This window comes from Molossus molossus, unplaced genomic scaffold (assembly GCF_014108415.1).
Source record: "Molossus molossus isolate mMolMol1 unplaced genomic scaffold, mMolMol1.p scaffold_m16_p_31, whole genome shotgun sequence".
NCBI classification, from domain to species: Eukaryota; Metazoa; Chordata; class Mammalia; order Chiroptera; family Molossidae; genus Molossus; species Molossus molossus.
The window spans coordinates 1,281,035-1,307,738 of NW_023425368.1; the positions used below are offsets into that span (position 1 = coordinate 1,281,035).

Consider the following 26,704-nt stretch of genomic DNA (forward strand, 5'->3'; position numbering starts at 1 on the left):
AGCACAGGGTGCCCGGCTCTGCCCAGTGGTGACAGGACTAGACAGGGAGTGTGGGCTGGGGGGAGACCCTAAAAAGAATCAGCTGGATCCAGCACACCGCACAGGCCGCGTGAACACGTCCCCAGCCCACCTCGCCCCACACCCTCTGACCCTCACCCACTGTCCAAGCTTCTCCTGTTTGCTGACCTGGCTCCAGCCACGTGCCCGCTTAGGACCTCTGCCGGCTCCTCCTTGCGTCTGCCTGACTCCTGGATCACCGGACTTACAGTAGGACTCACCCCAGTAACACACATCTCCCCACTTTCTTCTTTTGTGGCACCAGTGAGTACCTCACATTGGCTTATTAATTTGCTGACTGATGACCCCCAACCTCTGGAAGGTAAGCCCAGGAGGACAGGAGCTCCGCCCACTCCAGTTTCCGGGCACAGGCTGGGAACAGAGGCAGCCCCTGCTCACCCCCACCTCTGACCGCACCCCCCTGCAGCCACACCCACTCTGCAGGAGGGTCCTGTAGCTTCCACTGTTCCTCAGAGACCAGACAAGGGAGACACCCCCTAGCGCCTCCAGGGGCCCTTCTGGGCACTGCCGACCCCTGCCCCATCCTCCTGGTCCGCCGCCATCCATTTATCTGCGGCCCTGCTCCACCAAGAAATACGGGGCCTCCTTGCCCTGGCTGGTGGCTCAGCTGGTGGGAGTGTCCCCTGGACACCAGAAGGTCTCAGGTTCAATTCCTGGTCAGGACACACACCCAGGTTGCAGGTTTGATCTCCAGTCAGGTGTGACAGAGGAAACTGACCGATGTTTTTCTCTAAGTGTGCCCTTGGGTAAGGATTCGAAAACAAAATCCAGACCTGAGGCAGGTGAGGGTGGAGAATTGGGTTAAAACCATCCACGTGACAGGGCAGTGGGCAGCATGAGCAGGAGCGAGTCAGGTGTGCCCGGCCACACCTGGCACCAACAGCACACACACCACCAATGTGGCCCAGAGGTGCCCGCTCCTGTTGGGTCTCGGCCGCGCCCCCAGGCCCACCGTGGGCACGGGCAGGGCAGAGGGGAATGAGCAGCTGCACCCAACCTGGGGGGCACCCGCTGCTGTCCCAGGAAGCACGTGCCAACTTGGGATGTCTGCGGTGCCCACGGTCCCCCACGTCCCCCAGGCGTGGTGAGAGCTGCTTCCCTGGCAACCCCGAGCTCCGGCTCTGCCACACAAGCCGCTCACAGGGAGAGCCGGCCGGTCCCCATGGCAATTGGGGAGCCAGGTCCGTGGACGACAGGCGGCCCCTCTGCCACCTGTGGGGCTCCGCAGCAAAACCCACGTGGGCAGGGCTGACGGCCCTCGGCTGAGCTACCTGGGTCCGCCCCGGTGGCCCCGCCCCGCAGCCTCCCACGCACGTTCCAGGGCTGCGCCTTGGCTAACGCAGCCGGCAGGAGGCGGGGCCCAGCCGCCAGCTCCTTCGCTCAGCCCGTTGCTGCCTTCTGGGGCGCAGACTGTGCCCAAAGGGAAGGGAACCGTGAGCTGCGGCCACCAAAAGCAGCGACTGGGAGCCCCGTGGCTGAGAAATGCTTCTGGAACACCGCTCCCCGCTCTGCTCGGAATCCTGGCCCCAAATCTGGACATCAGAGTAGCCACATCTCTGCTTGCAATCCTGGTCCAAACACTGGACATCAGAGTGTAACCACATCTCGCCTCACGAAAGCGCCGTTCAGGGCGCGGGCCTCTCCCAAGGGGGCCCCCAGTGGCACAGGGCGCACAGGGGTGGGGCCGGGTCGGGGAGCTGCGGGAGCCCAGCGCCCCTGTACGGCGAACAGAAGGACCACTCGCCAAAGCAAATCAGCAGCAAGTGAATCAAAAGGTTTATTTTGAATATTTAATTTTAGAAATCACACCTACAGGAGCGCTACAGAGATGAGCGAGGGCACAGGAACCGGGGAGCGGGGAAGCAGATGCTGCGGGCGGGGCCCCGCGCCAGCCCCACGCCACACCCGCTGCTCGGGCCTGGAGACAGGACGCACCTGCTCCCCCACTCCGCTGGGGCGGCGCTCCCCACGCGGTCCACGAAGCGGCCACAGGGAGCCTCCTGGGTCCAACGCTGCCCTTTCGCTTCCTATTTGTAGCCACGTGGACCCATCAAACCTCAGCGCCTCCCTCAGGGAGGCCCCACAGCGGAGGCCCCCACAGTGGACACGTGTCCGAGTGACAGTCCGCAGGCCCTGGAGCCCGGGCCTGGAGACCCAGGGGCAGCCGCCAAGGGCCTGGGTGACAGTCTCCCAGGGGCCCAGCAGCCCCCTCGCGGCCAGGCGTGCGGAGTGGCCCAGGGCCAGGCCGGGAGATGCACCAACCAAGACTGGGATCTCTGCCCGGCTGAGGTCCTGGGGGTTTCACGTGCGGAGGCTTTTCCACCCGACGTGGATGCTGTCCAGCTTTTAGAACTTCCCTCGACTCGGAGTTTCTCCCGGGCCCTCGTCCTACAAACACGGAGCCTCGAGGGCCTCTTCGGGGACAGCGACTCCCGCCCCGCCCCACGGCCTTGTCGGGGCAGCGTGGAAGGTCTGTGTTTGTCCTGGCGTCTCCCCGCCGGCCGTGGGGGCGAGGGCAGCATGTCTTCCGAGGAACTAAGGGTCCCCAAAGTGGCTCCATGTGAAAATTTGGCAAAAAAAGGGGAACACCTCGAATGCATAAAAACAATCCCCAAGTCCTCCCAAGGAACATGATTACAATATATTAGCAAATTCTGTGGCATAAACATTTCCAGAAGCATCGGCAGGAGCGTTAAATACAGAAGCAGTATGCGGCCCCCAACCTGCGCACAGGAAGGGCACGCCCACGGGAAAGTGCCCACGTGGGAGGCGTGCCCAGGGTGGGCGTGCCCACGGGAAAGCGTGCCCACGTGGGAAGGCGCGCCCAGGGTGGACGTGCCTACGGGAGGGCGTGCCCACGTGGGGAGGGCGTGGGCGTGCCGAGGGGAGGGCGTGCCCACGTGGGAAGGGTGCGCCCAGGGTGGGCGAGCCGACGGGAGGCGTGCCCACGTGGGAGGCGTGCCCAGGGTGGGCGTGCCCACGGGAGGCGTGCCCACGTGGGAGGCGTGCCCACGCCGCGCCTACTGCCGCAGCTCCACGTAGTTGGCCGGGAAGAGCCCGTACCGGCCCTTGCACAGCCCACGCCACCAGCCGTCGTCGATCATCTCGATGTTGGTGATGATGTCGTCGGGGTCGAAGGAGATCTCGTCGTCGCCCGCTGGGGAGGCAGAGGGGAGTGAATGTCACCGTGGCTCCTGGCGGCCCAGGGGGAGGGGGGAGGGTATTTTCCCACCAGGCCCTTGTTGGGGAATCCCCACTGGGGTCATCGGGGGGCATGGGCCCAGGCCACTCGGCTTCAGCCTCGATGGTTCAGAGAAGGGCTGAAGGGAACAGGTGGGGGGAGGGGGTGCGGAGTGTGTACAGTGTGGGTGCATGTGGGGGGGGTGTGGGTGGATGTGGGTGTGGGGGAGTGGGTATGGAGTGGGGCTGTGTAAGTAAGTGGGTGCGTGCATGTCTACACAGAGAGATGGCATTTCCATAACTCTGAAATTACTTCAAAATAACTTATTTCCTAAAACTGTTACAATGCCCCGAAAGTCCGACTCCCGCGAGGCAAGTGGGGACGGGGAGCGGGTCCCCGACGAGCTGCCCCCCCCCCGCTGGGCCCTCACCAGCCTGGTAGTCGTAGAGAGCCAGGGCGGTGACCCCGAGGTCGTTCTCATACTCGTCGTAGGTGCTCTCCTCTGGAAGGGAACAGGCCGTCTGAGCCGCCGCGGTCCCAGCCTTCCCGGCGGGGAGGGGCCGCGGCAGGACAGGCTCTCCGGGCACCGGGAGGACCGCTGGGCACGGCCTTCCCACAGCACACGTGGGAACACGGCTTGGAACAAGGAGAGCCCCACCCAGCCCTGACCACCCAGCAGACTGACTGTCTTGCCAGCTGGATCACGACCGCTGCACGCCAACTGCAGCCCGTTCAGAGGGGGGGGCGATGTGAGCGGACGCGGAGCCCGCGTAGCCCGCACCTCCTGCCACCCGGGCAGAGTGCTCTGGGGCACCAGCGGTCCTGCTGCCCACGGCGGTGCAGGGCCTGGGACAAACCTGTCCACACAGACCAGAGCAAACCTCGTCGTAGAACAGCAGGCTGGTCTTAGTGTTCTCCCAACTGAAGTACCTTCCACCAGTCACCCCACAGACCCCAAGACTCCTGGCTCCGGAGCTCCGGTGACGCCCGAGCTGCTGGCTTAGAGGGCCAGCCACAGAGGCCCCTCCGTCCTGCCCAGCGCCCCAGCACAAGCAGGGCACTTTCGGGACGCCCTACCTGCCGGATAGTGGCCGGGGGCCTCGGCCGCTTCATAGACGGCCTCGGGGTAGTCGGTGGCCTCCCTGCTGTACACAGGCTCAGGCTCGCTCGGGGCAGCTCTGCAGCTCTTGAATGAAGCCGCGTCCTGGGAAGTCAACAAGTCCTTTCTCGTGACCTGTCCTGGGTGTCCCCCCCTCAGGTCCCGACGGGACTGAGGAAACAGGACCTGCTGACCTCAGTGCTGAGGGCCGGGCGCACCTCCTCCCAAGTGACCCCTCACGCCCAGCACCCCACGGCCTGTCAGGAACTGACACTGCGGTCAGTCTGGCCCGGACCCCCGGGGCCGCCCGAGGCACCCCCGGCTCTAGCCCTCAGGGCAGCAGGGCCGGCCGACGAGCCTCGAGCCAGTGCAGGTCCTGGGGGAAAACCACACAGCCCCTCACAGCCACCGTGACCCTGAACCCCAACAGAAGCTCCGAACTACCAGGTGCTGCAACGGCTTTAACATGTTTCTGACTGGGGTCCATCACAGGGCCCCGGGGCAGGGCACAGGAAGGGTTCACGGAGCAGCTCTGCTGAGAGCGGGGGCCAGGAACTGCCTTTGGTGGGGGTGAGCAGTGTGGCTTGTGTGGCCCACGTGAGCCACGGTGGAGGCGATGGAGGGCTCCGCTTGCGGAGCCTCCTAAGGGTTAAAGGGCGTTGGGCACGTTTCCCTGGACGTGAAGAGAACCGAGTGTGGGTCAGAGGCCAGGTCACAGTGCCGGGACCCATGCGGGCTGCCTAGGGCGCCCCAAGCGGGTCAGTGGAGTGGGGGGCCTGGCACGACCCCACCCTCCCTGTATCACGTGGTCTGCCAGCCCCCCTATCACAGGACCCAGGTCCCCTCGCCAACAGGGGCAGCAGGTCAGCCTGGCCTTTTCCAAAGACCAGCTTCTTAAAGTCTGGCCCAGCGGTGAAACAAGACGGGGTATGGGGTGCGAGACCCCACCACCACCACTTTCCGCTGGATCACGAGTTGCAAGGCCCCATCCAGTCCGGAGGCTGCAGCCAGGACGTGGAGGGAGCAGCTCACGGAAGGGACGCTGTGGCGCTGTGGCCGGAACCCTGCCTGAAGAGGCCCCGCCCCACAGCTCCCCCCGCCCCACAGCTCCCCCCGCCCCACAGCTCCCCCCGCCCCACAGCTCCCCCCGCCCCACAGCTGCCCCCGCCGTGCCCCCTTGACGCCTCGGCTGAGCTCCGTTGGTTTCAGTCCCTCACACACTAGGACCAGAGCGAAGGGAGCAGACGGGTGTGGGCCAGGAAGGTGGCCACAGGGACCAGGCTGGAGTCGGGGTGTGACGGGCGGGAGGGGTCCCTCTGCCCACGGTGCCCGAGGTGGGCAGCCCCCGGGAGTCAGACTCATCTGTGAACTGAAGGAGAACACCGACCTCGTAGATGGGGCTGGAGGGCGGCCTCTCCTGGGCCGGCTGTGGGGTGGGGGACGCGGGCGGGCTTGGCCTCTGGGCTCTGGCCTGCTCCTGGAGGGGAAGAAGCTGCGGTCAGAGCCAGGTCACCCCCATGACCAGTGGGACCCCGGACGGTCACCGGACCTGACGCGGTCACCCCAGAGGGAGGAGCAGTTCGGGGCGAGTCTGTTTGTGGCGAAGGCCCTGAGCCCTCCGGCAGCCACCGCATGGACCTGCGGCGGGACTGTCACCGGGGCCTCCGAGCCCCCCCACACCCAGGGCACGTGACTCACACGGCGAGGTGGGGGCTCTGGGCTAACGCTGTAAGCTCTAACGACCTGAGACTTTCGGGGACTTTAAAATGGGGTGGATATATTTTGCACGTAATGGACATGAGTCCTGGGGGGCCCGAGGTGGGCTGTGGCGACAAAGCCCCTCAAAGACGTTGACGTCCAATCCCAGATCCTCCCTTCCAGGTGGGGAGGCCAGGCGGGGGCCTCCTGGGCTCCCGGCTGGGCTGGGCCACCTGACCCGGGCCTGGCTGAGGCCGCAGGGCAGGGGCCCACGAGGACCCGCGACGGCAAAGCCAGGCTGGAAGGGGCCCCGAGCAGGACGGCGGGCACCTCGGGGGCTGGGAGAGGCCAGGGAACAGGCGGACGGTCCCTGAGCCCCCAGGAACTGCCTCCTGTCAGAGCCGTCGGGACAAGTGCCGGCTGTCACTTCACAGCGGCACAGGAAGCAGGCTCAGAGCAGGGGACACACGCCAGGGAGCGTCTCCCGCCAGGCTCCTCTCTAGGGGGCTGGGGTCACGCTCCCTCGTACAGACAGCGTCCCCTGGGGCTCTGTCTGGCCAGCACCCGCCGGCGACTCAAACCCCACGTCACGCAGACCCGTCACGGGTTTGCGACCTGGGCGGGAGCTTCCTTTTCCCGCAGCAACACAACCAGCTGAGCTACAGGCATCTCGGCCACACTGCGCCTCGCTCACACGGGAGCCGAGGCCCATGCGCGAAGCCCGCGTCTGCCCGGTTTCCTGACCGAGGAAGGGGGGCTGGGCCGGGGTAAGCGAGGGCTCCCAGGAGGCTGCGGGCTCACGTCTGTGTCACTTCACAAGGGACTGTTGTGGTCCCCGCTCCGGCCGAGGGTACAGAGAAACCCCTCGCCACAGGCCTGCCGTCCCGCCACGTGCATCTGGGCGCGAGTCTCCACGGGGGGCGGCCGGGAGGCTGTGCGGGGCTGTGCAGGCTGAGAACCGCTCCCCGGGAGGCCCCGAGGGGCTGGACAAGGACACAGCAGGGCGACGAGAGGACCTCAGGGAAGAGGCGGTCAGGAGGACGGGCCTCCCCGCGGGAACCGCACGCACCTCCAGCTGCCGGCGGGCCTCCTCCTGCTCCCGCCGCTCGGTGGCCAGCCTCTGCGCTCGGTCCGCCCTCCGCCGGTCCTCCTGCTCCTCCTGCTCCCTCGACAGGTTCTCGAAGTTGGCTCTGATGTTGCTGGTCTTGCTGGTGGCTACAGAGGGGGGGGGAGACATTTCCTCCGACGTCACACACCAGCGCCCGGGACGAGCAGAGTCCCCCACAGGGTGACCATCCCGTGGAAACCGGGCAGCCGTGAACAGACCGGCCAGCTCGCCCGCCCCAAGAACCAGGGGGCACCTCGTGTCCACAGCACAGACGACACCACGAGCCCCACATCCGGCCTGTTTATGTCCCAGACGACACCGTGTTCTCTACCACGCGGGGGAGACCCAGTTCCCCAAGAGGTGTCTGGGGGCGCCCGTCTCTTCCTGGGGGGTGACGGGGAGGCGCGCACACTGCACTGCCCCACGGGAGGCCCGGGGGCCTTGGGGAGACGCACGGCAGACCGAGCGACAAGGCGGGCTCACTGGCACGCAGGTTTGGGGTACAGTGGGCATTTCCTCCAAACGAACAGCCTCCCAGCCCGGCCAGGGTGGCTCAGGGGACTGGCGTGTCCCATGGACTGAGAGGTTCCGGTTCGAATCCCAGTCAGGGCACGTGGCCGGGCTGTGGACTCCGTGCAGGAGGCAGCCGGTGGGTGTTGGGTTCTCACACTGATGTCCCTCCTCTCTTTCCCTTCCCCTCTCTCTCAAATAACCAACAAGAACACATCTGGCCCTGGCCGGTTTGGCTCAGCGGTTAGAGCATCGGCCTGCGGTCCAGAGAGACCCGGGTTCGGTTCCCGCTAAGGGCACGTACCTTGGTTGTAGTTTGTCCCCGGCCCTGGTTGGTCATGCGGGTGGCAGCCACTCGATGTGTCCCTTCACATCGATGTTTCTCTCTCTCTCTCCCGCTCTATCTGAACAAAAAATGGAAAAATGTCCTCGGGTGAGGATAAAAAAAATTTTAAAAAAGAACACATCTGGAAAACAAGGAACAGCCAAGGGATCTGCTGTCGACGGGAACATTCAAGTTTGCTGGACAACGGTACCCACTACCGAGAGCCGGACAGTCCCCCAACTGTCCTTGAAGGCTGGGTGACACCGCTGGCCACCGGGCACTGCTCAGGGACGTGGACTTCAGCGTTTGAAGACCAGCGCAGGGGTACCGTCAGGACGGCGAGGGCCCTGCCGGGGGGGCACCCAGACCATGCACAGCGACCGCGCGGGAGCCCCGATGGCCGCGGGGGGGGGGGGTGTCTCAGTCCGACAGTGAGAAGGCTCAGATGGAAAACGAGGCCACCCCCTGCACTTCCTGTTTTGTAGTTATTTTCGCATGAAAAGAACTAATGCGTGATGGTTTTATCATTTTAAAAGTAAATAAGAAAATAAATTTCCTGTTCACGTTCTAACCAGCTGAGAGCTAGAGGTGCCGAGGCGGCGTGCACAGTCCACGCCAGGACACTCCGCTCCCTGGTTCCAGCTGACCACGTCCTGCGTCTCCCCCACGGCCCGGCGCTCGGGGGCGAGGCCCTTGGACCGGACGCTGCCCCACACACCCCTGGACACAGGCCGCCTGCCACAGTCACCTCAGTGGACAGACCTGCGGGCCTGTCCGGGGCCACACGGGAGAGGCCCGTGTCCACTGCTCACGCCGGCACATCTTGGCCAAGGCTCGCTGGGCGGCCGGGCTGCAGAACCGGGTCCCCCAGAGCCTGTCCTGCGGTGAGGCGGCCCCTGAGCACGGGCTGTTCGCCCAGCTCCTCAGGGAAGGGAGGCAGATGCCCACTGCCAGGGGCCGCCACGGACTGTCCGAGAGGTGCCTGGCCTCCGTGGACACCGTCAGGGGTGACATTGACCCCGAGACGCACAGACAGCCCGCTCTCGCCCGCCCTCCCCTTGCTCCAGCCCCCACGGCGCCCACTGACCTGCTTCCACGGGGACCGTCTTCTGGTACGTGGAGGGCACCTTGGTGACGTCCTCGAAGGGGGAGGCATTCTGCCGAGAAGGAACAGGAGGTGAGCGGGCGCGGTCCCTCCTGCCCGGTGCGTCCCCTCTGCTCACTCCACGGCCTCCCTGGTCCCAACCAGCCCGGAGCCCGGGCTCCACGTCCTGTCTGCCCACAGGTGGCCGAGGCGCGGAGAGTGTTCCGAGATGCGTGCAGGCGATGCCACACGTCAGGGTCAGAATAAAAACCCACCTGGGGGTGAGGGGGGCACCGAGGGTGCCAGGGCAGTGACCACTCTGTGGGCATCATGATGGGGACACACATCTGTCAGGCCACTGAGTGGACAACACTGAGACCTGGGTAGTCCGTGCAGCCTCCTGAGCCTCAGGCTCAAGGGCTCAGCGGGGGAGGGGAGAGCGTGGGGGGAGGGGGAGGGGGCAGCACAGCCGGCCTGCAGGGTAAGGAGGACGCTCACTGTCCTCACCGTGAACAGAACCACAACCCCGGCGCCCACAGGCTCCCCGCCTCCTGCCGCACAAGCCCCAGGTGACGGCTGTGAGCCCGATGGGAGCGGAACCCCCTGGGGACCAGCTCTGCCGCTCGGGACCAGGACAGCCACCTGGGCTCTGGGTCGGATCGGCAAGGACAAGCCCCGCGGAGGAGTTGGGGGGAGGGGGGACATGCGTGTTCCCATGGGAACAGCTGAAGGGCAGCCTGGATGTAGCTGGACACTGTCTGAGGACCTCATCCCTGCCATGCGTGCTCGCGGTCTGCATGTCCCCAGGGGACAGCCAGGTCGTGGGTGGGGCTGGGCTCTCGTCACGTGGCCATGTGACCACAAAACTGTCTCCGATCTGGCTTACTAACTACTTTAGGTTCCAGCAGCCACGGGTCCCGGAGGCCCCCACGTGACCCTTGGTCTAAATGCCGACAGACGGCTCGAGGACAGCACAGGCCTCAGCACCATCGGGAGGGCCCAGGGAGGAGCCACACCACGGGGCCTGGCCACGTGTCAGCCACAACCCGACAGCGTCCGCACCACACCAGCCAGCACCCACCGCAGACCACGCACAGGACAGTGCCTCCACGCCGAGCGAGCCACGCATTCCCGAACCTGCCGGCACCCCGGACAGGACACTCACCTTGTCCATGCGGTCCTTCTGCACCCCGTACTTCCCGCCGAATCCTTTGGAGTAGTCTGAAAGGGGACATAGCATCACTCCTGGGGCAGGACAGGGTGGGGCCCGCAGCAGCCACTGCGGACAGGCCCAGAAACAGCCGAGGGCGCACACCCAGCGGCCGGAAACCAGAAGCACCCGCTGTGCCCCTGCCAGGGCCGCTCAGGCAGGGAGGCGGAGCCGCAGCGTCGGCCCGGGACGCAGCGCCGCTCTCCGCTGCAGGACTTCGCCGCCCGCCCCGCCCCGCCCCGCCCCGCCCTCTGCAAGCCCTGAGCAGCTCCGCCACGGGCTGCTTCTTGCTTTCTAGAAGAAACCCATGAAGAGGTTCCACCAGCCAAAGACCACGTGACAGTCACACCGTCACGCAGAGCCACGGCCGCCGCCCTGGGGTTGCGGTGTCGACTCGGGCGTGTCCTCCTCCCCCCCAGCTGCCACGGTCTCCACACCGAGACCCACGGCCTCGGCCGCCCTGCAAACTGAGGGTTGGACGCACTTTCCAATCAGGTGCCAGGTTCTGAAACCCAAGTGCGGGTTTTGATGGTGAGAAACTCCTGCCACTCGGACAACCGCCCTGCACCCCAGAAACACCCCATGTCCTTCAGCGGTGTGTGCACTGCCAGGCTCTGGGGGTGACACAGAGGTGGTGCCTTCCAAAACCAAAACACAAAACAGCTCCCGTGGCAGCTGAACCAGCACACACGGAACGCAGAGCCCACAGGGCACGCCTGCCCCAGGCCCCTCGCCGCCCGGAGGCCAATGCCCGGATGGACCAGGCCACGGTCCAAACGGGCTGGGAGCCACGTGTGCACACTCCACGCTCCCGGGTCTTTCCAGGGCCCGACCGAAGCTGCCGGGCGGAGGACATGTCTCGGCTGAGAGACAGATGCTACCGCAGCCTCGTGCAGCGTCACCAGCCCGCTCGGCGGCTGGCTGACGGGTGCGGGACGTCTGGCTCGCTGCTCCTGGGACGGCTTCGCTCTGAGCGGAAAACCCTCCAGGAAGGGGAGGTGAGCCCTTTCGCAAACCGGGGCGCCCTCGATCGCCAAGCAGTCACGGTGGGCACTGTGGCCCCTTTGGCAGCACCGCCAGCGCCGAACACAGCACCCCAAAAAGCCATGGGCGACGACCGTGCAGGAGCAGAAGGTCTATCACTACGCGGCTGAGGTTTTCCCAGAACTGGGGGGGCAGAGGGACAACCCAGCAGCGAAGACAAAGCACAGAAACACGGCGAGAACACGGCGCGGCTGACGCGTGGCCTGAGACCCGCCAGCCCGGACCCACCTTTCTGGGAGTCGTGCAGCTGCGACTTCTCCTGGTGGTCCCAGCCCAGCGCACACTTGTCCTGTCTGTCCGTCTGCACGCCGAACTTCCCCCCGAAGCCTTTCACGTAGTCTGCACACGAGGCGAGCAGGGTCAGCGCACGGCCGGGGGGCAGCGGCTGCCCCCACCCTGCCCCCGCCCTGCCCCCGCCTCCCAGGCCAGACTCCGGGCGGCGCGAGGCTCCTGGGCCGGACCTGTGATCTCAGCTCCGTGAGGAGCACAGAAGACCCACAGGAGATGCTCAGGCTGACACCCCCACGGTGTCGCCACTCAGACAGACGTCGACCACGGCCGTGGCCACGGAGACGCCCTGGGGTGTGGGAGCCCCGGCGAGGGCCTGATGCCTGTCGGCGGGCCTGCCGCTCCCACGCTGGGTGTTCACGGCACAGGCGCCCGCCCTGGGGCGTGGCGAGGCCCGGCCCGCCCCCACTCTGGCCGACCCACGCGGGGCACAGGCCAGCCCACCTGTCTGGGACTCGTGTTTCTCCGTCTTGCCCTGGTAGTCGAAGCCCACGGCGCTCTCGTCCACCTTGTCCTTCTCGATGCCGTACCTTCCCCCGAAGCCTCTGCAGTAGTCTGCAACAGGGAAGGCCGCTCACACCCGCACGACGCCGGGCCCCAGGCCCTCTGTCCCCTGCGAGCGGGCGGGCCCCAGGTCCCACGGGCGGCACGCGTCCGTCGGCCTGTCCTCCGCCCCCTCGTGAAGCACGCAGGGAAGGACGTGTGCTGGGAGCTCCCAAGACCGGGCTGCGGGGACAGGCGGCAGGGGCGCAGGCGCCTCCGAGAACAGGGTCCACCGGGTGCCCCCAGCTCACCACCCAGTCATCCAGCAGCCACGTCCACAGAGGCACACGGTGCCACGCACACGTGGATGGGTGGGACGCAGAGCTCAAAGCCCCCCAGCACGGGGACGCCCCCAACATGCCACAGGCCCTGCGCTGTTCAGGGAGAGTCTCCGGCCCTGGTGGGGCGGATCAGCTCGTCCCGGCCCGCAGTGCGCACGCCGGGCCCGGAGCCCGGAGCCCGGAGCCCGGAGCCCGGCCCCGGGAGGATGGAGAGGGGCGGGCAGGCCGAGCTGCCAGCGGGCGAGAAGGGCCCAGCAGCCGAGGGCCCAGCAGCCCGCCGGCCGGTGCCCAAGAGAAGCCAGTGGGTGTGTTTCCCGGGCTGGTAGTTTTACTTTCTAAGACAAAATTAGGTTTTTTAAAAATGTGACTCTCAGTTTTTAAATGTTGGCGATTGTTTTAAAGATGCAGTCGCGTTGCCCGGCTGGTGTGGCTCAGTGGCTGAGCGTCCACCCTGCACCAGGAGGTCGCCGGTTCGATTCCCGGTCAGAACACGTGTCCAGGTTGTGGGCTGATCCCCAGTGGGGGGCGTGCAGGAGGCGGCCAGTCGATGTTCTCTCTCATCGATGTTTCTCTCTCTCCCTCTCTCTCTAAAGTCAATAAAAAAACCACTTTTTAAACTGAGACCTGCAGGTGAACATAAATGCTGCACAGGACCCGCCGGCAGGAGCCCTGGGGGGTGAGCCTCTCGGCCCGCACGGCACAGCCCTGGGAGTCCTGACCGAGGTCCCTGACCCTGGGGGCCCGGGGTAGGGCTGTCAGCATCTTGCAGTCACCGTCCCTGCACCAGCAACCCCACCTCTCGGACGTGCTCCTGATCCAGGGGTGAAGCACTCACTGCGGTCGATTCTCAACATTGAAAACCAGAAACACCCCGTCCACCCTCAAAGCGGGCAGATTAAACAGATCGCGGAGTCGCCACCGGACGCGACCAAGCGTCAGGAAGCCGTGACCAACCGGCCCCTGACCTGGACAGAACGAGGCTGCCAACCCCCCACCGAGCCCTGTGCGTGCAGCGCCCTGGGGGGGCCTCCCTGGTGTCTCTGTGGGGGGAGAGGCAGGGACAGCCCTGCGCCCCATGCCCCGCCGAGGGTGACGCCCACCTTTCTGGGACTCATGTTTCTCCGTCTTGCCCTGGTAGTCGAAGCCCACGGCGCTCTTGTCCACGCGGTCGGCCTGCACGCCGTACTTGCCACCGAAGCCGCTCGAGTAGTCTGAGGAGACAGGGTGCCGGGGCGGGCACCGGGCTCTGGTCTCAGGGTCGGGACCGGGCCCAGGGCACGTCTCAAACGCTCCAGACATCGCCCGTCACAGGAGAGGCGCCGAGTGGCCCTGGACTCCAGCCCAGGAAGCCCGGCGCCCACCCCGTCGCCCGCGGAGCTCACACCGGGCGCTGGTGGCACACGCGAGGCAGGAGGACCTGCGCACACACCGCCAGCGCTGAGGACACGACTCGCTTGCGTTTTAAATAAATAAAGGCCTCCTGCCCCGGCCGCTGGGCACAGCTCAGCGCTGTCAGCCTGGGCACCGCAGGGTCACGGGTTCGATTCCCGGTCATGGGCACATACCTGGGTTTCAGGTTGAACCCCGGCCCCGGTTGGGGTCGTGCAGGAGGCAATCGACGTGTGTCTATCACATCGATGATTCTCTCTCCCCCTCTCTCTCTAAACATCAGTGGAAAAACGCCCTCAGTGAGGACGAAGTAAACAAACAAACGTAGTGACAGGCTCTGGGATGAGCAGCCCGCATCCGGCATGAACGGCGTCAGGGCCGGGCCACCCGGAGGGAGTCTGCACCCCGCCCACAGCCACACAGCTTCTGGGGCTGCGCTGCTGGGGCGCAGGGCCCGAGGGAGGCCCCAGGACGGGGGTGCCAGGGCCCGCTGCTGCAGGGGGACCGCCTGTCACGCAGCACCCCTCGGTTCGCCCCGTGGTGAGGACACCCCAGGCCGCCTGGTCTCCGGCTCACCTTTCTGGGAAGCGTGCTTCTCCGTCTTGCCCTGGTACTCAAAGCCCACGGCGGACTGCGGGCCGAGAGAGAGAAACGCATTTTTAAATGCCTCCGAAACGGTTCCTCTGAATCCACAAAACGTAAGACGTTTTTCAAGTCCTCAGGCACCTCCGAGGCAGGGGGCCTCCCTGTGACCCCCAGAGGCCGAGGGCACCGCACCTCCGAGGCAGGGGGCCTCCCTGTGACCCCCAGAGGCCGAGGGCACCGCACCTCCGAGGCAGGGGGCCTCCCTGTGACCCCGAGAGGCCGAGGGCACCGCACCTCCGAGGCAGGGGCCTCCCTGTGACCCCCAGAGGCCGAGGGCACCGCACCTCCGAGGCAGGGGGCCTCCCTGTGACCCCCAGAGGCCGAGGGCACCGCACCTCCGAGGCAGGGGGCCTCCCTGTGACCCCCAGAGGCCGAGGGCACCCCGTGGACCTGGCAGCGAGCGCTGATCTAGAGGGACCCGTCCCCTCCCCCTCCCTGGCTCCCACCACACCCCCTCACCTGGTCCACTCTGTCCACCTGGACACCAAACTTGCCCCCGAAGCCCCGGGCGGCGTCCACCTGCGAGCAGTGCTTGGAGAGGCTGGACTGGTAGCCGTGGCCAACAGCTGACTGGGGTGGAGAAGAGCACATCTCAGAGGCCCCCACGCAGGGTCGCGGGGCAGCCCGGGCGTCCCGGAGAACCCCGGGCAGGGGCAGCCTCTGACCCCACGGGCCGTGAAGGGATTGGGGCCGACGCCGGTCCGGGGACTGTGCCGAGGGCTGCGGGCCTGTGGGACCTGCCACCACGGGACTCCTCTCGGGGTGAGAGCTGGTCCCCGAGCTGTCCGGGGACCACGGCCACCGCGGCCAGAGGGGGCAGCTCTGAGCACCCACGAGGCCATCACGGGGCCAGGCCAGAGGCAACGGGAGGACGCGGCCCAGCCCCCCAGAGCCTCGTGGAACGGACAGCGCAGCCTGGCAGCAGGGGGGCCCAGCGGTCTCCCCAAAGCAGGAGGGGATCCAGAGACGGCGCCTGCTCCATCAGCTTTGCTCCCCAACACTGCTTCCCCACCAGGGCTGGGGCCCCCATTTCTCACAAAGTTTTCTTTGCTCCGAGCCCCACAACCCGGTGAGGAAGGACAGGCCCACCCCCTCGGATCTCCCACCCCCCGGGGCTCGCGGGCTTATCTGCTGAAGCCGCCCGCCGTGACCCGGGGCCCAGAGCCGACCCGGCGCCCCGCCTGCAGCATCAAAGTGACAGCCCCCCGCCGGGGCCCTGCCGCTTCCTGCAGCCTGCTTCCTGCGACTCCAGCTCAGGGCTAATTCTGGACGTGGTTTGGGCGCCCACAGCCCCCACGTATCTGCTCTGCGGGGACAGAGGCGGCACCAATGCACCGTGCACACCAAACCCGAGCCCAGCGCAGCACAGGCGGGAATTTCAGAGCGGAACCCGACACCGCCGCCCTCACTGCAGACGCGGCAGGTGGACCTCCAGGTCCCGGCTCAGGTTGCTCAGGCCAGTGTCAGAGCCGCCGACCAGGCAGGAGCCCGGCAGCCGCCCTGCGCTCTCCACAGCACACTGGCCTGAGCCGCCCACGCCCGGCGCTGGCTGCGCTGATGCGGTCACTCGGCACAGCCCTCACTGTGGCCTGGCACTGCCCGCCCTCGGCTCTCAAAGGGAGTGTCCTCCCCAGCCCGGCGGGCAGGGACTTCATGCCGGGGGCCAGTCCACTCTCTGACGGTCACTACCAGCTGTATTTTCACCTGTGACGTGAACAGGGACCCTCGGGTCTGGTTTGGGTATATGTCTTGTCCCGTGCGGTACGATTTAGGCTGCACGAGGAACTACGGGCGTCCTGAGACTCTACATGCTGTCTGGTTGCAGGGCCGAGCTCCCTGCCCTCACCTGCAGCCTCCCTGGGCCTCTGCCCGGGCCCTGGCCCCTCACCTGCAGCCTCCCTGGGCCTCTGCCCGGGCCCTGGCCCCTCAGCCTGCAGCCTCCCTGGGCCTCTGCCCGGGGCCCTGGCCCCTCACCTGCAGCCTCCCTGGGCCTCTGCCCGGGCCCTGGCCCCTCACCTGCAGCCTCCCTGGGCCTCTGCCCGGGCCCTGGCCCCTCACCTGCAGCCTACCTGGGCCTCTACCCAGGCCCTGGCCCCTCAGCCTGCAGCCTCCCTGGGCCTCTGCCCGGGGCCCTGGCCCCTCACCTGCAGCCTCCCTGGGCCTCTGCCCGGGCCCTGGCCCCTCACCTGCAGCCTACCTGGGCCTCTACCCGGGCCCTGGCCCCTCACCTGCAGCCTACCTGGGCCTCTACCCAGGCCCTGGCCCCTCACCTGCAGCCTACCTGGGCCTCTACCCAGGCCCTGGCCCCTCAGCCTGCAGCCTCCCTGGGCCTCTGCCCGGGGCCCTGGCCCCTCACCTGCAGCCACCCTGGGCCTCTGCCCGGGCCCTGGCCCCTCACCTGCAGCCTCCCTGGGCCTCTGCCCGGGCCCTGGCCCCTCAGCCTACAGCCTCCCTGGGCCTCTGCCCGGGCCCTGGCTCCTCACCTGCAGCCTCCCTGGGCCTCTGCCCGGGGCCCTGGCCCCTCACCTGCAGCCTCCCTGGGCCTCTGCCCGGGCCCTGGCCCCTCAGCCTGCAGCCTCCCTGGGCCTCTGCCCGGGCCCTGGCCCCTCACCTGCAGCCTCCCTGGGCCTCTGCCCGGGCCCTGGCCCCTCAGCCTGCAGCCTCCCTGGGCCTCTGCCCGGGCCCTGGCCCCTCACCTGCAGCCTCCCTGGGCCTCTGCCCGGGCCCTGGCCCCTCACCTGCAGCCTCCCTGGGCCTCTGCCCGGGCCCTGGCCCCTCACCTGCAGCCACCCTGGGCCTCTGCCCGGGCCCGGGCCCTCACTGCCCTGGCTCAGCCTGCAGCCTCCCTGGGCCTCTGCCCGGGCCCTGGCCCCTCAGCCTGCAGCCTCCCTGGGCCTCTGCCCGGGCCCTGGCCCCTCACCTGCAGCCTCCCTGGGCCTCTGCCCGGGCCCTGGCCCCTCAGCCTGCAGCCTCCCTGGGCCTCTGCCCGGGCCCTGGCCCCTCACCTGCAGCCTCCCTGGGCCTCTGCCCGGGCCCTGGCCCCTCACCTGCAGCCACCCTGGGCCTCTGCCCGGGCCCTGGCCCCTCACCTGCAGCCTCCCTGGGCCTCTGCCCGGGCCCTGGCCCCTCACCTGCAGCCTCCCTGGGCCTCTGCCCGGGCCCTGGCCCCTCAGCCTGCAGCCTCCCTGGGCCTCTGCCCGGGGCCCTGGCCCCTCACCTGCAGCCTCCCGACTCTTACGAGCATCGACAGTGGGAGCATTTCCAGCCAATCAACGGAGACCGCTTTTGGCAAACCTCATCCTCAACCAACCGACTCAGAACGTGACCGGACGACCAGGTGTGAGGGGTGAGAGGTCAGCAGGCCCCGCGTTGGTGCGGTGGCCACGCACGCACCTTGTCCATGCGGTCCTGCTCCACGCCAAACTTCCCGCCGTAGCCATGCGAGGCCTTGGGTCCCGTCTCCAGCTCCTTCTGCCTGAGGCTCTGGTGCTCCTGGCACACGTGCTCCCTCAGCTTGTGTATGCTGGACGGGGACAGGGCAGAGCGTCCGGCAGGTGCGCGTCTCCCACCCCGGCACACGCCGCACAGGACACCGCGTCCCGGCGCCCGCCCTCCCTGCGCTCTCCGGACGGCTCTGCCCCGGCCCGAGCGCCCCATGGTTCCCGAGTCACACGAGACCTGAACCCACACAGCGCCCCCACCCGCCGCGTGGCCGCCTGGACGGGGGAGCTCCCCTGGTTTGTCACAGGAGACTCGGGGTCTCACTGCACAGCTGAGCGAGGCCAGCTGTGCGCACTCGGCCCGCCCCTGCAGCACCCGCTGTTTCCATTCTTGGGGGCGCCATGAAGGGCGGTCAGCATTGCCGTGTACAGGCCTCGTCCAGACACATCAGGGACAGGAAATCGGGTCACAGGCTGCGGTCAAAGCCGGCAGGCCAGGACCCGTGGCTGCTGCACTGTGGGGAGGCCCGAGGCCCGAGGTGCCGCCTGAGCACCTCTGAGAAGGGACACCTCCCAGGGGAACCAGCCCCGGAGGCTCCTGCCGCGTCGGGAACGGCCACAGGCCGCTCGGTTCTGATTCTGCACTTTCCATGAGTGCGCAAGGCTTAGGGCTCCGCGCACGGCACCCGCTGGACAGCGGTCAGTAACAGTTACAGGTCCGGTCACCAAGGAGGTGCTCTCGGACCTTCGTCAGCAGCCCGCATCCGCCCAGGCGCTCGGGCCAGGGTGCGCCTCAGAAACCGTAGCACTGACCGGGGCTCTGCAGAGCTGAAGGGACCACCCGTCCACACACACAGGGACAGGCACACGGACAGGCACACGGACACGCACACGGACACGCACACGGACAGGCACATGGACACACGTCACATCTCACACTCGCCCCTTCCAGAGCCACCGGCCACGAGATGCAGGCAGCTGGCCCGCGGGCCCGGCAGACAGACACCGCCGCGCCCCGGCTCCGGGGCCCTTACTCGATGTGCTCCTGGTGCCCGGACCCCTGCACGGTCTTCGCACCCCACCTCTGCTCCTTCTCGCTCACGTCGTTCTGAAAGGAGGAGTCGGGCCGCGTCACTCCCGCGGGGCTGGGAACACACACCGACCACCACCCGCACGGAGAGAAGCCTGGGGCAGAGGGGACTCACCACGAAGTCGGGGTCGGTCTCCCAGTCGTCGGCACCGCCGTCGTCCTGGGCAATGGACACGGTGTGGCCCGCCGAGGCCTTCCACATCTGCGGGCAGAGCGGGCGGGCCTGAGAGCTGGCAGGAGCCACACACTCTGCCCGGAACTGCCCCAGCCCAGGGACAGGGGGTCTGGGGGCAACGACCGAAAGGGCCCCGAAGGCCACAGCACGGAGGACGTCAGCAGCCTCAGAGACACTCAGACACCCTGGTCTCGGCCCTGAGAACACGGGAGCCTAAGTCACGGGCACACGTCCTCCCCTCCCGGGGCGCGGCTCCGTCCTCCCCGCCTTTGCCGTCCAACTGTGACGTGCTGGATGTCACCAGGGTGACATGGGCACGAGCAGGGCTTTTATCACAATGTAAAACAGAGAGCGCCCACTTTGAGTTTAACGTCACAGGGATCGCAGGGGCGTGAACTCCACGCGCAGGTCCAGGGGCGATTCGAGCAGGGGCTATGAGCCCTGCGGGACGCCAGCTCCCACCTGGAGCTCCAGCCACTGAGGACGTGGTCAGACCGAAGGACCAGGGGCCGCTCCCCGCTGAGGCGAAGGGGAGAGAGAGGGCTTTGCCTGGTACTTTTCAAGCTTAACTGCCACGGATCTTTCTGGAAGCCAGCCTCACTAGCGGGCAGGTCCCTACGGGTCACGCCTCGTGGCCCCTCTCACCTCCCGGAGCAGGAGAAGAGGCAGATGGCCTCCTGTCCCTCCGCTGTCCCGCTGTCTGCAATCCCCTCCCTTCTAACTCACAGGCTACCGGGATGTGACTTTACTGTTTAAATAAGGAAATTCTGGAGAACGGTTGTCCACCCTCTGCAATCCTGACGCAGATCAGTGCTCCCAGTCCTGGGACAGGCTCACCCGACCGTCCCGGGACGGGTCTGCCTGATCCCCGAGAACAGGATCCACCCGTCGGGGGGCAGGGTCCACCCGACCGTCCCGGGGAGCAGGGTCCGCCCGATCGTCCCGGGGGGGCAGGGTCCGCCCGATCGTCCCGGGGGGGCAGGGTCCGCCCGATCGTCCCGGGGGGGCAGGGTCCGCCCGATCGTCCCGGGGGGGCAGTGTCCGCCCAACCGTCCGGGGGGCAGGCAGCAGTGGGCACGATGGACACACCTTTCCTTCTGGTGGGAGACGGAGAGCTGCTCAGACTTCCGAAGACGATGGTCACCGAGGGGCCCCCGGCATCTGACGACGATCCGTCTGCAAGATCATGGAGAAGAGCTCAGAGGGTCTCTGTGGGCAGGCGCTCTGGGCAAATACCTCTGAAATCCTCCCAAATCATGAGGTTTGGTTTTGGGTTTTTTTTTTAAAGAATATTTTATTAATTTTTTAAGCGAGGAAGGGAAATGAAGAGAAACATCCATCTGCTGCCTCCTGCACACCCCCCACTGGGGATTCAGCCCGCAACCCAGGCATGTGCCCCTTCCAGGAATCGAATAGACAAACTCCTGGTGCAGGGTTGATGCCCAAACCACTGAGCCACACCAGCCGGCACAACAAAGTTTTACACAGAAACCTCAGAGGAAGATGAAAAGATCAGCACTTTACTAACCACAGAGCTGGACTGCTCCTAAGACAGCCTGCGAAACTACAGAAAGGGGCCGCTTCCAAAGCTGTGCGACCGTCTGTCCTTCCTGCAGAGCTGTGCGGCTGTGTGTGTTCTTGCAAAGCTGTGCACTGGGAGTGTGTCCTCCCTGCAAAGCTGTGCGGCTGCGTGTGTCCTCCCTGCACAGCTGTGCGGCTGTGTGTGTTCTTGCAAAGCTGTGCGGCTGTGTGTGTTCTCCCTGCACAGCTGTGCGGCTGTGTGTGTTCTTGCAAAGCTGTGCACTGGGAGTGTGTGTCCTTCCTGCAAAGCTGTGCGGCTGTGTGTGTTCTCCCTGCACAGCTGTGCGGCTGTGTGTGTTCTTGCAAAGCTGTGCACTGGGAGTGTGTGTCCTTCCTGCACAGCTGTGCGGCTGTGTGTGTCCTTCCTGCACAGCTGTGCGGCTGTGTGTCCTTCCTGCAAAGCTGTGCGGCTGTGTGTCCTTCCTGCACAGCTGTGCGGCTGTGTGTGTCCTTCCTGCAAAGCTGTGCGGCTGTGTGTGTTCTCCCTGCACAGCTGTGCGGCTGTGTGTGTCCTCCCTGCACAGCTGTGCGGCTGTGTGTGTCCTCCCTGCAAAGCTGTGCGGCTGTGTGTGTCCTCCCTGCAAAGCTGTGCGGCTGTGTGTGTCCTCCCTGCAAAGCTGTGCGGCTGTGTGTGTCCTCCGTGCAAAGCTGTGCGGCTGTGTGTGTCCTCCCTGCACAGCTGTGCGGCTGTGTGTGTCCTCCCTGCAAAGCTGTGCGGCTGTGTGTGTCCTCCCTGCACAGCTGTGCGGCTGTGTGTGTCCTCCCTGCACAGCTGTGCGGCTGTGTGTGTCCTCCCTGCAAAGCTGTGCGGCTGTGTGTGTCCTCCCTGCACAGCTGTGCGGCTGTGTGTGTTCTCCGTGCACAGCTGTGCGGCTGTGTGTGTCCTTCCTGCAAAGCTGTGCGGCTGTGTGTGTCCTTCCTGCACAGCTGTGCGGCTGTGTGTGTTCTCCCTGCACAGCTGTGCGGCTGTGTGTGTTCTCCCTGCACAGCTGTGCGGCTGTGTGTGTCCTCCCTGCACAGCTGTGCGGCTGTGTGTGTCCTCCCTGCAAAGCTGTGCGGCTGTGTGTGTTCTCCGTGCAAAGCTGTGCGGCTGTGTGTGTTCTCCCTGCAAAGCTGTGCGGCTGTGTGTGTTCTCCCTGCAAAGCTGTGCGGCTGTGTGTGTTCTCCCTGCACAGCTGTGCGGCTGTGTGTGTTCTCCCTGCAGAGCTGTGTGGCTGGGAGTGTGTGTTCTCCCTGCAAAGCTGTGCGGCTGTGTGTGTTCTCCCTGCAAAGCTGTGCGCCTGTGTGTGTTCTCCCTGCAAAGCTGTGCGGCTGTGTGTGTCCTCCCTGCACAGCTGTGCGGCTGTGTGTGTCCTCCCTGCACAGCTGTGAGGCTGTGTGTGTTCTCCCTGCAAAGCTGTGCGGCTGTGTGTGTCCTCCCTGCACAGCTGTGCGGCTGTGTGTGTTCTCCCTGCAAAGCTGTGCGGCTGTGTGTGTTCTCCCTGCAAAGCTGTGCGGCTGTGTGTGTCCTCCCTGCACAGCTGTGCGGCTGTGTGTGTCCTCCCTGCACAGCTGTGAGGCTGTGTGTGTCCTTCCTGCAGAGCTGTGTGGCTGAGAGTGTGTGTTCTCCCTGCACAGCTGTGCGGCTGTGTCCTTCCTGCAGAGCGGTGCGCTGGAGTGATCCTGCACAGCGATCATGCCACCCCCATGGCTCACACACAGCTCCTGCTCCCTAACATCCTGGGAGGCTTCCATGTTTTGTTCCCTCAAATTGATGACATTGCTAAAAATAATAGTTCTATCACTGTGAGTTTTTAAAATAATAATGTAAGAAGACAGTCCCTGAAAGGGTCCTACGTGGAGGTGGCTGGGAGAACCAGCGGCATGACAGCCACAGGGACTCAGAGTGGGGTGACGGGCGCACAGAGCCGGCTGCGTTTCCAACACAGGGATCTGGTTACTGCAAGCTCGGGCTCAGGCTCCCAGGTCACCCTCACCGCCTTTCCCGTGGGCTGCGCACAGCCTCCCGGGGCACCGCAGGGCTGGACGGTACAGAGCCGATGACTAACAGCCCCCGGTTCCCAGGAACAAGCCAGTCACAGGCAGCTCATCATACACTGGCCACAACAGGAATGGCCCTGGGGCCTTCCCTACGCTCCCCTTCCTGCCTCGTTCCTGACCCTACGCTTCACCCCTTCTTCCTCCCAGCCCCCTGTAAAAGGTGACCTGGTGCGGGTGGCTCAGCACAGCAGGCACTGCGGGGACCACTGTCCACCATCTACACACCTCCACCCAGGAGCCATGCACACAGGCTCAGCTCTACACTAACTTCTTACCCCACAACACTTAAATTTAAAAATAAAACCACAAAAATAACTGAAATATCAAAACCTTGGCTACTTTTTGGACCCAAAGATAATGCCTCGGGACCCCTACCTCACACCATACACAGCAATTCACTCAAAAACGTATCCAGGACCTAAGTGTCTGAGCTAAAACGACTACATGTGTACAAGAAAGCGAAGGCACAGATTCTCACAATCCCGAGCTTGGAGCAGATCCTAGACACGCGCAGCTCCAGCAAGAAAACAGAGCCCCGGCCAGTGTGGCTCGGTGGTTAGAGTGTCGGCTTGCGGACCAACGCGTCTCAGGTTCAGTCCAGTCAAGGACACGTTCCTCTGTTGCAGTTCGTCCCCGGCCCTGATTGGGGTCGCGTGGGAGGCAACCAGTCGATGTGTCTGTCTCACATCGATGTCTCTCTCCCTCTCTCCCTCTCTCCCTCCACTCTACCTGAAAATCAATAGAAAAATTACTCGGGTAAGGATTAAAAAAATAAAAAGAACACTTACAAATCGGCAATGAAAAGGACATTTTACAAATGGCTAATAAGCGCCTGCCCTGGGGGGTGTGGCTCAGTGGTTAGGTTGTCAGCCCCCGCACCAAAGGGTCATGGATTCAATTCCCAGTCGGGAACATATTCCTCGGTTGCGAGCTTGATCTTCGGCCCCAGTTGGAGCATGTGTAGGAGGCAGTCAATCAATATGTCTCGCTCTCATTGATGTTTCTCTCACATTGATGTTTCTCTTTCATTGATGTTTCTCTCTCTCATTGATGTTTCTCTCTCTCTCATTGATGTTTCTCTCTCTCCCATTGATGTTTCTCTCTCTCTCATTGATGTTTCTCTCTCTCTCTCTCTCTTCCTTCCCTCCCTCCTTTCCCATCTCTAAAAATCAATGGGAAAAAAATATCTTCAGGTGAGGATTTAATAAAAAAAAGAACACACAATGAGATACCACTGCACACCTGACATCAAGAAGACAGACGACGGTGAGTCTTCTCTGCTGCTGGGGATGTAAAACAAAATCTGCCGTGGCCGGTTTTGCTCAGCGGTTAGAGCATCGGCCTGAGGTCCAGAGACCTGGGTTCAGTTCCCGCTAAGGGCACGTACCTCGGTTGCAGTTTGTCCCCAGCCCTGGTTGGTCGTGCGGGTGGGTGGCAGCCCCTCGATGTGTCCCTTTCACGTTGATGTTTCTGTCTCTCCCTCCCTCCCACTCTGTCTGAACAAAAAATGGAAAAATGTCCTCGGGTGAGGATAAAAAACAAAAAAACAGCCTGGCAGTTCCTCCGAGGCTGAACGTGGAGTTCCCCTACAATCCTGGGGGTGCACCCCCAGAGGAGCATGCAACGTCCACGGAGTGGCACGCAGCCCGGAGCGAGGCCAGCCCACTGGCCGTGCCTCGACAGATACGGAGCACGTGCGCCGTCCGCCGTGGAACACTACTCGGCAGTGAAAAGGAGTGGAGTCCGGCGCACGCTCCCACGGGGAGGAGCCAGACGCAAAGACCACGTGTTACACAGCCCCATTTCTAGGGAAGGTCCAGAACAGGGAAATCTGTGTAACACAGAAAGCAGATCAGCCTCGTGTTGGGGATGAGGGGGGGTCCGCGTCACAGGGTTCTTTTTGAGGTGATGGAATGAACCTAAAATTGACTGTGGGGATGGTTGTAGCACTCTGTGAAGAGACTGGAAACCGTTGCATCGCACCTTTTAAGTGGGTGAACCGTATGGTATGGGAATTACATCTGGATCAAGCTGTTACCAAAGCACACTGTTTAGAAAGGAGGTAACAGCTCTGCCCCTCATTGATACATTCATAGTCAACGTCCCTTGCAAACGTCACAGGGACAAATCAAGACGGCCGAGTGGGAAGGAACCTCGCACAGTCCTATACACCGAAAAAGTCCTCTGCAGGGGACTGCCGCAAACGCAGGCTTGTCGGTCCGTACCCATCCGACCCCAGGCGGAGGCGAAAACCAGGGAACACACAGGCAGAGCCCCAGGCCATGCCCCGCGCCAGGCACTCCCAGGAAAGCCTCGCTCCCTGCCTCGCCATATCCGTCCTCAAAGCCCCGGCCTGCACCCTGACCACAAAGGCAGGAGCTCTGCAGGGCAGCCGCGGGCACTGGGCATCCCCACACAAGGAAGGCTCTCCCAGCCTTCACAACCACTGGCTCCCTCGACCACTTCCCGAGCGACTGCCAAATGGCGGGCGGCAAGCCCTGCGTCTCGAGTTACGTCCTTTTAAAACGATTTTAAAGGTAAGTTCATCGAAAAGCTTCCACGAAAAGTCAGCCGTTGTGGGAGGTAAGTCTCAGGTACTGGGGTTAAAGTGTCCAAAAGTCGGCTTTAGGGCTTGTCCTCGCTCCTGGAGTATCTGGGGAGAGTTTTCTAAGGGGGGAGCGAGCAGGGCTGGAAACGGCTGACTCCAGGCGGGTGACTCACCCGGGCAAACGGAATGCGGGCAGGCAGGAGGGGCCCTCCGACCCACAGCCCGACCCACAGCCCTTCCCCCGCCGGGGCCAGGCCAACCTGAGCCCAAACGCCGCGGGAGGCCCCGGGCCGAGCTGGTGGAAACTGGAACCCCCGGGGGGCCGACACGTCCACGGCCGCGGGAGCAGGAAGCCCTGTCCCCGAGGCCTCACCTGGGCGCCCGCGGGGACCGAGCTCCCACATCCACGCGGAAGACAACACGACACCTTCCCGGGGCCTCCGGCGCGCCCGGCGGAGGGGCTGCTCCGCGTTTGGAGACGCTCACACCGCGGCGCGTGGCGCTGCCCCCCATCGCCCCGACCGCAGGACCCTCGGACCCCTGCCCCGATGGAAAGCTGACCCTAACCCTAACCCCAGGCCTCCCCTGAACCCCGGGTCCCAGCACCCCTCCCGAACCTCCTTTCCTGGGGCCCCTTTCCTACCTCGCCCTCTGGACCTCGGCCTTCCCCTGGACCCCAGAGGCCCTCCCCAGCCCGCCCTCTGCTCCTGCTTCCGGCCTGCAGCCCCGGCCCCGCCCTCTGCCCCGCCCCTTCTCTCGGACCCGGGCCCTGCCCCTCCGACCCCACTCCGTCCTCCTCGGACCCTCGGCCCTTCCCTCCGCCACCCACCCTCCCCTCGGACCCGCCCTCTTCCCTGGACCCGGGCCCTGCCCCTGGGACCCCAGCCCTTCCCCTCTGACCGCACCCCGCCCTCCTCGGTCCCCGCCCCCTCCCCTCGGACCCCACTCCTTCCTCCTCGGACCCCGGCCCTGCCCCTCCGACCCCGGCCCTCGCCCTGGGACCCGGGGCGCTACCTCCACGGACCCCGCCCCCTTCCCTCCGCCACCCACCCCTCCCCTTAGACCCCACCCGAGCCCTCGGCCCGCCCCTCCCCCCTCGGCCCCGCCCCCTCGGCCCCCCCACCGCAAAGCCGCGCCCGCAACCCCCTCCCCCCGCGCCCGAAACCGCGAGCGGAAGAGCGGGGAGACCTCGGCGGCCGCAGCTTCCTTCCCGTTTCGGGGCCTGGCGGCGACCCAGCAGCGCAGGCGGGGAACCGGGCCGCCCGCCCGAGCACCCGCGCTCACCGCCGTGGGGTCCGCGCCGCCCGGCTGGTCCCCCGCTCCCGACGCCCGCCGCTCCCAGGCTCC

General features: G+C 65.4%; 1 protein-coding gene across 3 annotated transcripts; it reads right to left on the minus strand.

The window, feature by feature from the left end:
* Positions 1–3,039: 3,039 nt before the first annotated feature.
* Positions 3,040–26,704, minus strand: CTTN (cortactin). 3 transcript variants are annotated; one of them, XM_036281097.1, is made up of 17 exons: positions 26,642–26,704; positions 20,278–20,364; positions 19,129–19,215; positions 18,958–19,031; positions 17,877–18,006; positions 14,943–15,053; positions 14,415–14,469; positions 13,550–13,660; positions 12,070–12,180; positions 11,566–11,676; positions 10,249–10,304; positions 9,087–9,156; positions 7,126–7,271; positions 5,746–5,835; positions 4,337–4,463; positions 3,690–3,761; positions 3,040–3,235 (listed from the first exon to the last, which is right to left on the minus strand). In XM_036281097.1, the coding sequence occupies exons 3-17, from the start codon at positions 19,213–19,215 to the stop codon at positions 3,099–3,101; spliced, it is 1,488 nt and encodes a 495-aa protein (XP_036136990.1). In that variant the 5' UTR covers positions 20,278–20,364; positions 26,642–26,704; the 3' UTR covers positions 3,040–3,098. The 3 variants fall into 3 exon arrangements, with proteins under 3 accessions (XP_036136990.1, XP_036136991.1, XP_036136989.1); XM_036281098.1 differs by lacking the exon at positions 26,642–26,704 and adding an exon at positions 26,546–26,566; XM_036281096.1 differs by lacking the exon at positions 26,642–26,704 and adding an exon at positions 26,001–26,051.